The sequence below is a fragment of the Tachyglossus aculeatus genome, chromosome 1 (genome assembly GCF_015852505.1).
Source record: "Tachyglossus aculeatus isolate mTacAcu1 chromosome 1, mTacAcu1.pri, whole genome shotgun sequence".
In the NCBI taxonomy this organism is placed as follows: domain Eukaryota; kingdom Metazoa; phylum Chordata; class Mammalia; order Monotremata; family Tachyglossidae; genus Tachyglossus; species Tachyglossus aculeatus.
This window is the reverse complement of record NC_052066.1, coordinates 94,293,807-94,310,563: the sequence shown is the minus strand read 5'-3', so window position 1 is coordinate 94,310,563 and position 16,757 is coordinate 94,293,807. Positions and strand designations below refer to the sequence as shown.

Genomic DNA, 16,757 nt, shown 5'->3' with positions numbered 1-16,757 from the left:
AAATGGAAAAAGCTTTTGACATAGCACTTATGGGTCTCTGGCTTTACATTTGCCTGCCATATTTGGTTTCTTCTAGATAGAGGTCTTTGGAGGGAGATTAATTGTAGTTAGTTCACTTTATTCAATGTAAACATTTTGCCTGTTTTCCATGCTTTTTGACCTGGATAATCAGGCAGGCTTTTTATTTTTTTGAGATTAGCTTGATTTAAGTATTTTTCACAGGTAGCATAGGAAATCCTAAGGTGACCATAGATTTCCCCTTTCCGTTCTAAAGGTCTGTCCCCCGAGTATAGGACTCGATTTTGTAAATCACCTCTCCTAAAGCACTAAGGCATGCTCAGCCCTTGGAAATTTGCTTTACTTCATAGGCTGTGTGGTATTTACTATTTTGTTTTCTTATGGTATTTGTAAAAAACTTACTTTGTGCCAGGCACTGTACAAAGTGCTGAGGTAGATACAAAGTAGTCAGGTTGGACACAGTCCATGTTCCCCATGGGGCTCACAGTCTTAGTCCACCTTTTACAGATTAAGTAACTGAAGCAGAGAGAAGTGAAGTGACTTGTCACACAGCAGACAAATTGCAGAGCTGGGAGTAGAACCCATGACTTTCTGACTCTCAGGCCTGTCCACTATTCCATTCTGCTTCTCCACTATGCCATGTACCTGGTTTATTAAACTGAAGGATCAGTTAGATCTGCTAGAATTCTTTACATTTTTAAATTCCTGGATTAAATTTTCTACCTCAGCACTATATTTCTGGTTATGATGTACAATTAGGGTCATAACAGTGGGCTAATAATTAATAATAGTAATTATGATACCAGTTAAGTGCTTGCTATGTGCCAAATATTGTACTAAGTGCTGGGGTAGATAAAGAGAATCAGGTCAGACACAATCCTTTTCCCACACAGGGCTTCTAGAGTAAGTAGGTGGGAGAACAAAGTGTTGAATTACCTTTTAATAAAACTGAAGCCCAGAGAAGATAAGTGATTTAACCCAGGTCACACAGTGGGCAAATCTAATCTTCCCTGGATTAGAACCCTGGTTTTCTGATTCTCAGGTTTATGCTGTTTTCACTAGACCATGCTACTTCCCATGGGCTGTTTAGTTTCCTCATCTGTAAAATGGGGATTTCAATACCTGTTCTCCCTTCCAGTTAGACTGTGAGCCTCATCTGGGACTAGAACTGCGACCAACTTGATTACTGTGCTTAGTACAGTGGTTGGCATGTAGTAAGTGCTTATATACGTGCTGAAAATGCAGACAGGAAAGTTAGTCACACATCCATCTTTTCAGCCACACTGACACACCTGGATAGGATTTCACTATTAGTAGCAACATTTTTGAAAAAGAACTAATACTATACATATGCATCTGCACACCTACATTTAAATGCCTGTGTTTGTGTATGGGCAAAGAAGTGTATAATTTTGCATATGAATAAAGGAGAGATCCTTTGAGATTACTGGGTTAAGAAAATTCCCCTGTAGGCCTGCAGACATAGTAATGATGTTGCACCATCTTATGTAGCTCATTTATTTGGACGTGTGGTTTGGATTTAATCATTTATTGTAATATTTTATAATCCATTAGTAAATGGATAACATGCTTGGTCAAGGTAATGAAGTCTTAGTAATACCCTACCTCTCACCACAGTTATCGTGATGAAATTTTTGCTGAGAAGTGGGATGGAACTTCGTTGTTGGTTGTGAGTGGGAGAAGAGGAAAGGGAAAGAATCTCCCCCTCTAGACTGTAAGCTCCTTGTGGGTAGGGAAGGTGTCTACCAACTCTGTGTTGTCTCCCGGAACTACTGAGTACAGTGCTCTGCACACAGAAGATGCTCAATAAATACCATTGATTCATCAATTGATTGATTGAATGGAGGGGAAAAGGGAAAGAAGGGCAGACGGAAAGAAGGGAGGGAGAGACAGAGAGTATGATAGTGTTCTGTATTATCTGAGAAAAATGATGAGGTTTTTGTTACGCTCTGGTTTCAAGGTGCTCTTACTACATTAACTCCAAATTTTTAATATCAAGGACAGTGTAAATTTTGTTTGGGGATGTCATCACTCCTCAATAACCTCCAATGGCTACTTAATTCCCTCCACGTCAAGCAGAAATTTCTGACTTCAAGACCCTCCACCAGCCTCTCACTCATCTTGTCTCTGTCCTTCATCTGCTCCCTGACCCACAATCTCACATCTCTCCAGTAAGCCTGCTCATTTTATCTTGCTCTCTACTCTCCCACCTCAATTCTCACACCCTACCCCCAGCCTGGAAGTCAAATCCTCCTGTAAATCCACCAAACCACAACTTTGACCAACTCTAAAGCCCTTCTGCAAGCCCATCTCTTCCAGAAGGCATTTCCCAACTAATTTCATGGGCCTGGGATTCAGTACGATCTGGGTTCTAATCCCAGCTCTGCCACTTATCTGCTGTGTAACTATGTGAAAGTCACTTAATTCATCTGTCCCTCAGTTATCTCATATGTAAAATGAGGATTAAGATTGCCAGTTTTATGTAGAACAGGGACTGTGTACAACCTGACAAATTTGTATCTTTTCCAGTGCTTAGTACAGTGCCTGGCACATAATAATAACAATAATAATTATGGTATTTGTTAAACGCTTACTATGTGCCAGGCACTGTTCTAAGCACTGGAGTAGATACAAGATATTCTAGTTGGACATAGTCCCTGTCCTACATAAGGCTCACAGTCTTAATCCCGATTTTACAGATGAGAGAACTGAGGCACAGAGAAGTGAAATGACTTGCCCAAGGTCACACAACAGATAAGTGGTGGAGCCAGGATTAGACCCCATGACCTTCTGACTCCCAGGCCTGTGCTCTCACTGCTACACGTGCTGCTCCTAAGCAGCGCATATAGTAAGTGCTTAACAAATACAAAAATTATTATCATTATTATTAGTTATTATTATTCATCCATTCATTCAATTGTATTTATTGAGCACTTACTGTGTGCAGAGCACTGTACTAAGCAATTGGGAAGTACAAATCGACAACATATACAGACAGTCCCTACGCAACAACGGGCTCACAGTCTAGAAGGGGGAGACAGACAACAAAACAAAACATGTAGACAGGTGTCAAAATCGTCAGAACAAATAGAATTAAAGCTATATGCATATCATTAACAAAATAGTAAATATGTACAAGTAAAATAAATAGAGTAATAAATCTGTACAAATATATATACAGGTGCTGAGGGGACGGGAAGGATGTGGGGCCCGGGGGGTTGGAGAGGAGGAGAGGAAAAGGGGGCTCAGTCTGGGAAGGCCTCTTGGAGGAGATGCGCTCTCAGTAGGGCTTTAAAGGGAGGAAGAAAGCTAGCTTGGCAGATGTGTGGAGGGAGGGCATTCCAGGCCAGGGGAAGGATGTGGACTGGGGGTTGATGACGGGACAGGCGAGAACGAGGTACATTGAGGAGGTTTGCTGCAGAGGAGCGAAGGGTGCGGGTTGGGCTGTAGAAGGAGAGAAAGGAGGTGAGGTAGGAGGGGGCAAGGTGATGGAGAGCCTTGAAGCCTTGAGAGTGAGGAGTTTTTGCTTGATTTGTAGGTTGAAAGGCAGCCACTGGAGATCTTTGAGGAGGGGAGTGACATGTCCAGAGTGTTTCTGCACAAAGATGATCTGGGCAGCAGAGTGAAGTATAGACTGAAGTGGGGAGAGGCAGGAGGATGGGAGATCAGAGAGGAGGCTGACCCAGTAATCCAGTCAGGATAGGATGAGAGATTGAACCAGCAAGGTAGCGGTTTGGATGGAAAGGAAAGGGCGGGTCTTGGCAATGTTGCGGAGGTGAGACCGGCAGGTTTTGGTGACGGATTGGATGTGTGGGGTGAATGAGAAAGCGGAGTCAAGGATGACACCAAAGTTGCGGGCTTGTGAGACAGGAAGGATGGTAGTGCCATCTATAGTGATGGGAAAGTCAGGGAGAGGGCAGGGTTTGGGAGGGAAGATAAGGAGTTCAGTCTTGGACATATATTATCTACCCCTCAGTGTTTAGTAAAGTGCCTGGCACATAGTATATGCTTAAAAAAACTTTTAAAAAATAAAGAAATTCTATAACCCCAGTTTATATCACCCCAACAGCCATCCTTAGCCTTTTTGTGACTATCGATTTAGTGGAAGGGTTGTTAAATGTCAAGCCCTGGACCTACCCTCTAGACTGTAAAAGCATCTTCCAACTATATTGGATTGTATTCTCTCAAGTGCTGAGTGCAGTGCACTGCACAAGTAAACAATTTAATAAATACCATTGATTGATTGACTAATTACTCAAGGGCATGGAGCAGGTCATCTCAGGATTATGTAATCCATCCCTGTCCCGGACAAGCCCTCAGTTCATTACTTGCAGGCATGGACATGCAATCCGTTTAGCTCAGCGAAGCCTGTTGTTGGGTAGGGGCCGTCTCTATATGTTGCCGATTTGTACTTCCCAAGCACTTAGTACAGTGCTCTGCACACAGTAAGCACTCAGTAAATACAATTGAATGAATGATGACTGTATCTGAACTGATTACCTTATATCTACCCCTACGCTTAGTACAGTACTTGGCGCGTAGTAAGCTCTTAACAAATACCATTTAAAAAAATAAAACTTTGAAGGGGAGATCTCAAGGAAAGCAGGAAGGCTCTGATGATTGGATTTCCCTCACTCCTAACTCTTCTCGAATTTAAGAGGTGACCTCTAGTGGTTGATCGGGCTCATTTATTCAATTTGAATTGTCATCCCAAGTTACACTGCTCTTTCTGATGTGTTATCCAGTTTCTCAGTTAGAGGATATAGAAATGAAATATCAACTTTATCCACTCTGCGTGCCTGATATTCAAACGAAGCAAAACGTTTCCGTTCAAATTATCTCCTTCCTTTTTATTGCTTTAATTCATTTCCCCAGTAAAAATCAAATTAGGCAGGTGTATTCTATATCATTCCCTCAGAAATCTGGCAAAGTCACAGGAATGAAATACTTGTCTGATTGTCAAGACAAGGTTATATTGTCAGTTTGAGTGGTTTGAAGTTCTTGACTCGTTGGAATGGTTTTTCTCCCCTTCATACAAGGTAGTTTTTCTATGAATTTCTTGCACAGAAATATGTATATCAAGGGGTCCATGAAAATATTGGTAGTCGCTATAAAAAGAGTGATTTCTTTAGCAATGAACAGTTGGTTTTGCATGGCACAATTTGTGGTGCTGTTTGTCTGGCTTTGCGTATATGGTACTCTTGCGAAGTGAAATGGGCCAAAACACAAGAAGAAGACAGCCACCACGATGAACACACGACTCTCCATTTTCTTGTTGCTTCCTCTGCTTTTGCCTTTGGATTTTTTATAAGACTGGTACACCTTTTTGGCAATCACCACGTAGAACAGAACCATGAGAACAAAAACAGACCAGAAGATGAACTGAGACACATAATTCACCACTTTATGCCATTTCAAACCCCACGGGCTCTTCAGGGAGGCACATTTTCTCACAGATAAGGGTGTTGCCTTTCTGTTCGATAAGATCATGTTGGGCAAAGAGAGAAGAAACAAAAAAATCCAGATCATGACTGAAAGAGTTTTTGCAAAAATTGGTTTCTGCACGCAAAACTTCCCAAAGGGTCTGATGATCTTAAGAAACCGGTCAAATGCTATGAGCCCTAGGAATAGTATCCCAATGTACATAGTTTCGTAAAAGACGACGGCTGAATAACGACAGACGAAACCTCGGAGTTTCCAAGACACCAGGTAGGAATCGGTGAGGATTTTGAAAGGGAGCATGAGAGTCATTATCAGGTCAGCCACCAGAGTGTTCTTGAGGTAGACAATGAACGTAGATGAGCTGGGAATCTGAAAGAAGGCCCATAGTGCCAGACTGTTGAGTGAAATACTGACCAGGAACAAGACAGAGTAAAGTGCTGGGAATATCAATTGAGTAATCCGGGTGTCTCTTGGACAGCGATCTGAGCCGTTGGATGTACCGTGAGAGATGTTCATCAGAGTGGAGTTCATGGTTTCTGATGTCACCTTTAAAGAAAACAAAAAAACAAAAACACAGACATAGAAAAAGAAAAAGAAAAATCAAGCATTTAGGATTTTTTGTAAAGCAGTTTATCCAGAACTGGTGATACAGTTCATTCACTGCTTCAAAAAATAAACATTTTCTTGTTATGACAAAAGATTTGAGATTTATGCGATTGTCATTTCTTAAATTGATAAAATAGAGCATTGTTATTCTGGTTTGAGATTTGTAAAAGAGTGACAAAGGTAGGTTTTCAGAACAATCTCTGTCCAAAATAAAGTCTCAGTGCCTGGAAATGTCAAAGAAGAACTATAAAGAGTGATTCTAAAAGCTGACATATTACCAGTATAATATGACATCCTCTGGATAATTGCTTCAGCTTTGAAACTCTTGTTCCTACTTACTAATCTGACAGCCCTGAACAAAGGAGAATGTAATATGTTTTCCATAAGTTATGTTCCAAACCTTTTGTTTATCATATTTATTAAGGCACTTTGACTTAAAGCATATTACATATTGCATATACAGCAAAACATACATAATAAATTTTTTAAAATCACCTTTTGTTGAATGGACAGTTGAACAGAGCGCTCTATCTCTTCTGAATGCAGCGTCATTCGTTCTGGGTGAGAGGGGATGTGTTGGCTTGGATTACAGCCTCAAACGTTTTCATGAGTCTTCCTTCCTCATTTTCAGGATCGTGTGCTCTGAAACTTTTTATGGAACTACTTGTTTCTGACTGGAACATTTATATCACGGAAGCAGGGGTAGAAGAAACAACTCTTTCTCTTAATTTGGCTCGCCTATTGTTTATTTATCCTTATGCATTTGAACACTCCTTTAGAAAGCATGATGAAGATTCACTTATTTCTGCCCTGAAATATATTTCCCTCTATCTCTTAATTTGAAAGCTGTGCCTATGAATCAGCTCAGAGTAACTATTATTTATGGTATATGTTAAAAGCTTACTATGTGCCAGCCACTGTACTAAGAGCAGGGATAGTAGATACATGCAATTCAGGGTGTAATAATATTAATAATAATGGCATTTATTAAGCACCTACTATGTTTAAAGCACTGTTCTAAGCAATGGGGAGGTTACAAGGTGATCAGGTTGTCCGACGGGGGGCTCACAGTCTTAATCCCCATTTTACAGATGAGGTCACTGAGGCATAGAGAAGTTAAGTGACTTGCCCAAAGTCACACAGCTGACAATTGGCAGAGCCGGGATTGTATGACTGTGAGCCCCCCGTGGGACACTCTGATCACCTTGTAACCTCCCCAGCACTTAGAACAGTGCTTTGCACATAGTAAATGCTTAATAATAATAATAATGATGGTATTTAAGTGCTTACTATGTGCAAAGCACTGTTCTAAGTGCTGGATAAATGCCATTATTATTATCCAGCACTTGGAACCGTGCTTTGCACATAGTAAACGCTTAACAAATGCCATCATTATTATTATTTCCTGGGGAAAGGATGATCTACATTTCCCAAAGAAAATGAAGAGGAAATCTAATCCATCAGATGGGAAACATTTGGTCTCCTGCCTGTGTTTCGTATTTCCCAAAAAGAGGTGTAGCCCATGTAAGAGCAAAATGGGTGGGAGTTTGGGGAAGGGCCTGGGGCCTGATGAATTTCTGGGTGTGGCGGCTTAGAGGCACCTAATATGGTATTTTTTGGGTCCCCTGGTTTGAGTCGGGGTTTAAGATGACTTTGTAGCCAGGGATTTAGGTCATCTTGATTACTTCTCAAGTGAAGGGGGCAAATCCTAGGCAATGTGTGGGACATTGGTCGTTTCAAGTTTAGATTTTTTGTCAGAGGAGGCCCAGGTTTCTCTCTGCTGATATGCATCTGGAAGACTGACTACCAATGTTTGCTCTAAAGGCTGAAAACTTAAAAGGGCCTCTGTGGAAACTGCCAGTGGATTGGAGCCCATATTTGTTTAAGCCTTATGGGAGGAGTGGGAAAGACGCTATCTGGTTTCTGTCATCTTTTTCTCTTTGTGGCATATATCTAGAGGGAGCTTGCTTCCTCTAGTACCCTTTTAAGTATGCTCTCTCTCTGTCTTTGTCTCTCTCTGTCTCTCTGTCTCCGTCTTTCATCAACCCTCATTTTGTATCATCCACAAGTAAAGGGGACATGGTGGCACTTTTCTAAAAGTCACATTTAGCTCCCCCCCCTACATCCCAGAAGCAGCATGGCTCAATGGAAAGAGCCCGGGCTTTGGAGTCAGAGGTCATGGGTTCAAATCCTGGCTCCGCCAATTGTCAGCTGTGTGACTTCGGGCAAGTCACTTAACTTCTCTATGCCTCAGTTACCTCATCTGTAAAATGGGGATTAAGACTGTGAACCCTATGTGGGACAACTTGATCAACTTGTAACCTCCCCAGCGCTTAGAACAGTGCTTTGCACATAGCGCTTAATAAATGCCATTATTATTATTATTATTATTATCCCTCACCCCCAATGATCTGACCTCCTACTTCATTAGTAAAATTAGCACCATCAGGTCTGAGCCCCCAGAGTCACCCCTCCCCCTTCTCCATCCCTGCCTCTCTTAACCATCTCCACTATTCTCCGATCTTTCCCAGCAGTATCTTCAGATGAGATCTCCTCCCTCCTTTCAAGTGCTACTCCATTTACCTGTGCTTTGGACCCCATTCCCTTTCATCTTATTAAAACTCTCACCCCTTCCCTCCTCCCCTCCTTAACTTCCATCTTCAACCGCTCACTCTCCACTGGTTCCTTCCCCTCTGCCTTCAAACATGCCCACGTCTCCCCATCCTAAAAAAAACCCTCTCTTGACCCCGCTGCCCCTTCTAGTTATCGCCCTATCTCCCTCCTACCCTTCCTTTCCAAACTCCTAGAACGAGTCATCTACACTCGCTGCCTCGAATTCCTCAACTCCAACTCTCTCCTAGACCCCCTCCGATCTGGCTTCTGTCCCCTATACTCCACCAAGACTGCCCTCTCAAAGGTCACCAATGACCTCCTTTTTTGCCAAATCTAGTGGCTCCTACTCTATCCTAATCCTCCTCGACCTCTCCACTGCCTTTGACACTGTGGACCACCCACTTCTCCTCAACACGTTCTCCAACCTTGGCTTCACAGACTGTGTCCTCTCCTGGTTCTCCTCTTATCTCTCCGGCCGTTCATTCTCAGTCTCCTTCTAGGGCTCCTCCTCCCCCTCCCATCCCCTTACTGTAGGGGTTCCTCAAGGGTCAGTTCTTGGTCCCCTTCTGTTCTCTATCTATACTCACTCCCTTGGTGAACACATTTGCTTCCATGGCTTCAACTATCATCTCTGTGCTGATGACACCCAAATCTACATCTCTGCTTCTGCTCTCTCTCCCTCCATCCAGGCTTGTATCTCCTCCTGCCTTCAGGACATTTCCATCTGGATGTCTGCCCACCATCTAAAACTCCAAATGTCCAGGACTGAACTCCTTATCTTCCCTCCCAAACCCTGTCCTCTCCCTGACTTTCCCATCACTGTAGAAGGCACTACCATCCTTCCCGTCTCACAAGCCCACAACCTTGGTGTCATCCCTGACTCCGCTCTCTCATTCACCCCACACATCCAGCCCGTCACCAAAACCTGCCGGTCTCACCTCCGCAGCATTGCCAAGATCCGCCCTATCTTCTCCATCCAAACCACTACCTTGCTTGTTCAGTCTCTTATCCTATCCCAGCTGGATTAGTGCATCAACCTCCTCTCTGATATCCCATTCTCCTGTCTCTCCCCACTTCGGTCTATATGTCACTCTGCTGCCCAGATTATCTTTGTGCAGAAACGATCTGGGCATGTCACTCCGCTCCTCAAAAATCTCCAGTGGTTGCCTGTCAACCTACGAATCAAGCAAAAACTCCTTACTCTCGGCTTCAAGGCCCTCCATCCCCTCTCCCCCTCCTACCTTACCTCCCTTCTTTCCTTCTACAGCCCTGCCCGCACCCTCTGCTCCTCTGCTGCTAACCTCCTCGCTGTGCCTCATTCTTGCCTGTCCCGCCGTCAACCCCTGGCCCACGTCCTTCCCCTGGCCTGGAACGCCCTCCCTCCACACATCCGCCAACATCCGCCAAACTAGCTCTCTTCCTCCCTTCAAAGCCCTATTGAGAGCTCACCTCCTCCAGAAGGCCTTCCCAGACTGAGCCCCCTTTTTCCTCTGCTCTTCCCCATCACCCTCCCTGCCCTACCTCCTTCCCTTCCCCACAGCACTTGTATATATTTTTACATATTTCTTACTCTATTTATTTTACTTTTACAAATTTACAACTATTTTATTAATGATGTGCATAGAGCTATAATTCTATTCACTCTGACGGTTTTGACACCTGTCTTCGTGGATTTTTTTGTTGTCTGTCTCCCCCTTCTAGACTGTGAGCCCGGGTAGGGACCGTCTCTATATGTTGCTGACTTGTACTTCCCAAGTGCTCAATACAGTGCTGTGCACACAGTAAGTGCTTAATAAATATGACTGAATGAATTTAGCTGTATGAATAGCTGAAATAAGGTTGCATATCATTGTATCTTATGTCCAGTACCTTTTTAAGCATCTAGGCATTGGGGAAAGAGACTAGAAATTATGTCCTTGGCTGACTTAGGTGAGGTGGGGGATCTGGGCCATTTGGTCACCCTCATTAACCTACTGGGGCCCAGATTTAGATGGTGGTTCATCATTCAATGCTTAGAACAGTGCTTTGCATATAGTAAGTGCTTAACAAATACCGTCATTATTATTATTATTATTGGGGACCTTTTTGCACACCTGAACTAGCGAACTGGTGGGGCCCCATTGGGTTCCTTTGCAACCCTGTGGACACTTGTTTTTATGTCTCCAACAGATGACCTTCAGCATGAGAAATGAGATTAATTAAAATATATAGGCCTGAAAGGTTCCTGGCAGTGCTGTTGCAGTTGTCTCCTTTTAGAAGGGCAATCCAAGGCCTAGTGGATGGAGCACAGGCCTGGGAGTCAGAGGACCTAGGTTCTAATCTTGGCTCTGCCACTTGTCTGCTGTGTGACCTTAGTCAAGTCATTTCACTTCTCTGAGCCTCAATTTCTTCACCTATAAAATGGGGATTGAATCCTACTCCCTCCTACCTAGACTGTAAGCCCCACATGGGACATGGACCATGTCCAATTTAATAACCTTTATCTACCCCAGTTTTTAGAACAGTGCTTAGCACATAGTAAGCTCTTAACAAATACAATAAATACTATTATCATTACTAGAACAGCACAGTGTGGTGCAGTGGATAGAGCACAGGCCTGGGAGTCAGAAGGTCATGAGTTCTAATGCCGGCTCTGCCATGTGTCTGATGTGTGACCTTGTGAAAGTGAAAGTTACTTCACTTCTCTAGGCCTCAGTTACCTCATCTGTAATATGAAGATTGTGACCATGAGCCCAGTGTGGAACAGGGAATGTATCCACCCTGATTTGCTTGTATCCACCTCAGCGCTTAGAACAGTGCCTGGCACATAATAAGCACTTAACAAATACCATAGTTATGATTATTATTACTATTAGAACAGTAAAGTGAGTCCAATAGGGCCGTGGAACCCATGACTATAGAAGCAACTACAGTTGATTTGGGAAAATTAGAAATTTAAAACTGTCTCGACCACCTCCTGGATGCTCCAGGACAATGCACAAAATCAGTTTGATGGTGAATGAACTGTCTCCCTTCTTCGTTTCCTGTGCCCGTCGGTCCGTAGCCTTTAAGCACCTTAATAATCACCCCACCCTCAGCCCCACTGAACTTATGTATGTATCCGTAATTTATTTTAATGTCTATCGCCCCTTTCTAGACTCTAAGTCCCTGGTAGACAGAGAACATGTCTGTCAATTCTATTGTACTCTCCCAAATGCTTAGTACAGTGCTCTGCACACAGTAAGCACTCAATAAATCCATTTTTATCTCCCTCAGACAGTGGAGGGATGTAGGAGAGAATGAGAGTCAGAAGGAGCTGGGCTCTAATTCTTGCTCCGCTGCTTGTCTGCTGTGTATCCTTGGGCATTACGTTACTTCTCTGTCCCTCAGTTACCTCATCTTTAAAATGGGTATTTAGAATGTGAGCCCTATGTGGGGTATGGACTGTATCCAACCTTGTATCTACCCCAGTGCTCAGGACAGTGCTTGTCACATAATAAAGAATTAACAAATACCATAAAAAAATAGTGCATAGGATCCCTTTGTCATCTTAGCTTCTGGAGCTGTAGGCTGGTGGTGAGGTTAGGGTTGGACTTCCACTTCTCTGCCCTGCCACACCACTCCATGGCCTCTAGATCTGGCTCCAGACTTACCCTGGCCATCTAGTCTCCATTGGCACAGTGCCAAGCTTCCTTGACCTTTGGCCACGGTCTCCTGACAATCCCTGGGCCCCGAGGGTGGGGGCGAGCAAGGCTGTAGCTATACACTCAGTGGTCAATCCCCCAGAACTGGCTAGATGGACAGTTCCAAAGTTAGTGCCCCACTGGGCTCCATGCCTGCTCCATGCTTGGCTTCTGGGGCTGGGGCTGAGGTTCTCGCTCCCCTGCCCCTGCCATCCCTTCTTTTCTTCCCCTACCACTGCCCATTTCCCCAGCTCCAAACCCACATCTCATGTTCACAGATAGAAAACTAGAAGGCAAAGAAACTGAGTGACAGAGGTGTTTTTACTTCAGGGGACAGCTGAAGGAAGGAGGAGGGAAGACCAGGGGCTTGTGTTCTAATCCTGGCTCACCCCTCCAGTCTGCTGTATGACTTTGGGCAAGCCACTTAACTTCTCTGTGCCTCAGTTACCTCATCTTTAAAATGGGAATTAAGACTGTGAACCCCACATGAGCCAACTTGAGTACCTTGTATCTACTCCAGTGCTTAGAACAGTGCTTCACATAGTAAGAGCTTAACAAATATCATAATTATCATTATTATTATAAAAATGAAGCAAAGATGGCAGCCACACAGATGCAGTGTCAGAGGGAGTTGGAAAGAACTGTGCACCTACATAGTAGCCACCTTGGTGAGAGTTCTAGTCCGGACACCACCTGGAATATCCCAAGTGATGGGAGTCTTGTGTGCATCAGGAAGTGGGCTATCTCTCTTTACAGGTACTGTCCTGTGGCAACTGCTTACCTTACTTATTGTCTAAAGCCAGCCCTGCAGCTTTCATGATGACCCCTGTGCCTCATGCAGTGTGTGCGGGCTGAATGACTACAGGAAATCTAGACTGTAAGCTCACTGTGGGCAGGTAATGTGCCTACCATCTCTGGTATAAAAACTCTCCTAAGCGCTTTGTACAGTGCTGTGCACATAGGAAGCCCTCAGTAAATAGGATTGATTGATTGAAATTGTTTGTGAAACTGTGCCCGCTGGAACCCCAAATGTGATATCAGTAACTGGACTAGCTGGGGTCGATGACCAAATCTGAAGACTTCCCTTATGTGCAAATCCTTTTGCACAATCCTAGCTTGTATTTACAGTAAGTCTCAGGGCAGCAATGCTGGCTTCCTGTAAGAGAAGCATAACCTCTCTGGACCAGAAACACTTTTCTCACATGATGTAAGTTCACTCAATGGCATATTTATTCACTTCACGAGGCAAGGGGAATATTTCTTGTGAGGGTTAAATTTTTTTCTCAAGCATTTCATGGAAACTGCAGTGAAATCTCCACCCCCGCTCCCCCCACCCAACCCCATCCTTGGGTTTGCTTTATTTGGGCATTCACCCCACCCTCAATCCCACAGCACTTCATTTATAAATTAATGTCCGTCTCCCGTTCCAAATCGTAAGCTTGCTGTGGGCAGAGAACATGTCTACCTACTCTGTTGAATTGTACTTTCCCAAGTGCTTAGTACAATGCTCTGCACCCCTTAAACACTCAATAAATAACACTGATTAATTGATTGAAATATCATCAATTTGTCATTCATTCTCAGTCTCTTTTGCAGGCTCCTCCTCCCCCTCCCATCCCCTTACTGTGGGGGTTCCTCAAGGTTCAGTTCTTGGTCCCCGTCTGTTCTAGATCTACACTCACTCCCTTGGTGACCTCATTCGCTCCCATGGCTTCAACTATCATCTCTATGCTGATGACACCCAAATCTACATCTCGGCCCCTGCTCTCTTCCCCTCCCTCTGGTCTCACATCTCCTCCTGCCTTCAGGACATCTCCATCTGGATGTCTGCCCGCCACCTAAAACTCAACATGTCCAAGACTGAACTCCTTGTCTTCCCTCACAAACCCTGCCCTCTCCCTGAGTTTCTCATCACTGTTGACGGCACTACCATCCTTCCTTTCTCACAAGCCCACAACCTCGGTGTCATCCTCGACTCCGCTCTCTCGTTCACCCCTCACATCCAAGCCGTCACCAAAACCTGCCGGTCTCGGCTCCACAACATTGCCAAGATCCGCCCTTTCCTCTCCATCCATACTGCTACCCTGCTCGTTCAAGCTCTCATCCTATCCCGTCTGGACTACTGTATCAGCCTCCTCTCCGATCTCCCATCCTCTTGTCTCTCCCCACTTCAATCCATACTTCACGCTGCTGCCCGGATTGTCTTTGTCCAGAAATGCTCTGCGCATGTTACTCCCTTCCTCAAAAATCTCCAGTGGCTACCAATCAACCTGTGCATCAGGCAGAAACTCCTCACCCTTGGCTTCAAGGCTGTCCATCACCTCACCCCCTCCTACCTCACCTCCCTTCTCTCCTTCTACAGCCCAGCCTGCACCCTCTGCTCCTCTGCCGCTAATCTCCTCACCGTGCCTCGTTCTCGCCTGTCCGGCCATCGACCCCTGGCCCATGTCATTCCCCTGGCCTGGAATGCCCTCCCTCCTCACATCCGCCAAGCTAGCTCTCTTCCTCCCTTCAAGGCCCTACTGAGAGCTCACCTCCTCCAGGAGGCCTTCCCAGACTGAGCCCCCTCCTTCCGCTCCCCCTCCTCCCCCTCTCTACCCTCACGCCTTACCTCCTTCCCTTCCCCACAGCACCTGTATATATGTATATATGTTTGTACGTATCTATTACTCTATTTATTTTACTTGTACATATCTATTCTATTTATTTTATTTTGTTAATATGTTTTGTTTTGTTCTCTGTTTCCCCCTTCTAGACTGTGAGCCCACTGTTGGGTAGGGACCGTCTCTATTTGTTGCCAACTTGTACTTCCCAAGCGCTTAGTACTGTGCTCTGCACACAGTAAGCGCTCAATAAATATGATTGATTGATTGATTGATCAATCAATCTTCTCCCTGACTTCAGACTGCTCTATCCTCATACTTATGTTTGCTCCCAATTATTCCATTTTCATCAAGGGCTGTCTCGGTCAGAAATTCTTTCATAATCCAGAAGTAGAGAGAAAAAAAATTTTAGTCTAATTCCTAAAAGTGTCAAAGACTGTGAGTTTGGGAAAATCTCTAGAAAGAAAGTATAGCTTAAAGCTGTCCCTCATTGTAATAATAATAATAATGGTATTAGTTAAGCGCTTACTATGTGCCAAGCACTCTTCTAAGCACTGAGGGAGATACAAGGTAATCAGGTTGTCCCACGCAGGACTCACACTCTTAATCCTCATTTTACAGACAAGGTACCTGAGGCACATAGAAGCTAAGTTACTTGCCCAAAGTCACACAGCTGACAAGTGACAAAGCCGGGATTAGGACCCAAGACCTCTGACTCCCAAGCCCGTGCTCTTTCCACTAAGCCCTGCTACTTCTCACGACAGCCGCACTCCAAACCTTCCATATTTTGGAGGCATAAGGTTAGGATAGCCAGTTGAAGAGTTGATCATTACTACTTCTCAAATTAGAAACTTAGATTGTGAGCCCCCTGAGGGACAGGGACTGTACCTGACCTGATGCTCTTGTTTCTACCCCAACGGTTAGTACAGTGCTTGGCACGTAGTAAGTACTTAAAAATGACCATTTACTCATTCATTCAATCATATTTATTGAGCGCTTACTGTGTGCAGAGTGCTGTACTAAGTGACTTTTGATGGGTGACAATGTCTTTGGGATATGGAGCTTTGTATGTAGCTGCATTTTCAGATTGAATGCAGAGGTCATCCAAGCCATTCTTATAGGGAGCTGAGAATACAATAACATCTTGGCAAATGATTGCTGAGCTGACTGAAAGCTCAGAATGACATGTACTGGTTGGGTTAGATGATTGCTTTCAAAAAAACATCTCAGAAAAAACATGAAATCAGTTACTGGATGGTGAAAGACTGGATGAGCCCATTTCCGTGGGGACTTTGGTATCCGCATAGGTGTTCCTAAAGACCCTTCCACTGCCTGCTTTCTATCATTCCTCAACTCCACCGACCTTCTGCTCCACCCCAGCACTACCACTCACCAACATGGAAACACACTTGATCTCATCATCTCTTGTCATTTTACAATCTCTACCCTCTCCAACTCTGAAATCCCTCTATCCAACTACAGCTTCCTCACCTGCCTTCTCTCCCACACAATCTGTCCTGTTCCCCAACAGAGACCTCCAATCTTCATTCATTCATTCATTTGTATTGATTGAAAGCTTACTGTGTGCGGAGCACTGTACTAAGCACTTGGAAAGTGCAATTCAGCAATGAAGAGAGACAATCCCTGCCAACAATGGGCTTGCAGTCTAGAAAGGGGGAGACAGACATCTAAACAAGTGAACAGGCATCTGTAGAGAAGAAGCAGAGAAGCAGCATGGCTCAATGGAAAGAGCACGGGCTTTGGAGTCAGAAGTCATGGGTTCAAATCCCGG

At 44.3% G+C, this 16,757-nt stretch overlaps 2 protein-coding genes across 3 annotated transcripts in view; one reads left to right on the top strand and one right to left on the bottom strand.

The window, feature by feature from the left end:
* MED12L (mediator complex subunit 12L) overlaps positions 1-16,757 on the top strand; it is a 535,097-nt gene that overhangs the window by 341,052 nt on the left and 177,288 nt on the right. The gene's annotated exons all lie outside the window — the stretch shown is intronic.
* P2RY13 (purinergic receptor P2Y13) lies at positions 4,837-6,679 on the bottom strand. The gene is made up of 2 exons (XM_038752829.1): positions 6,583-6,679; positions 4,837-6,027 (listed from the first exon to the last, which is right to left on the bottom strand). Exons 1-2 carry the CDS (start codon positions 6,637-6,639, stop codon positions 4,999-5,001), a joined length of 1,086 nt encoding a protein of 361 aa, XP_038608757.1. The 5' UTR covers positions 6,640-6,679; the 3' UTR covers positions 4,837-4,998.

Excerpts from the sequence above, each read along its gene's own strand:
- P2RY13 (XM_038752829.1), bottom strand. The coding sequence starts at position 6,639 with ATGACGCTGCATTCAGAAGAGATAGAGCGCTCTGTTCAACTGTCCATT. Across the intron at positions 6,028-6,582 it reads AACTGTCCATTCAACAAAAG|GTGACATCAGAAACCATGAA; the intron begins GTGATTTTAAAA and ends TTTTCTTTAAAG.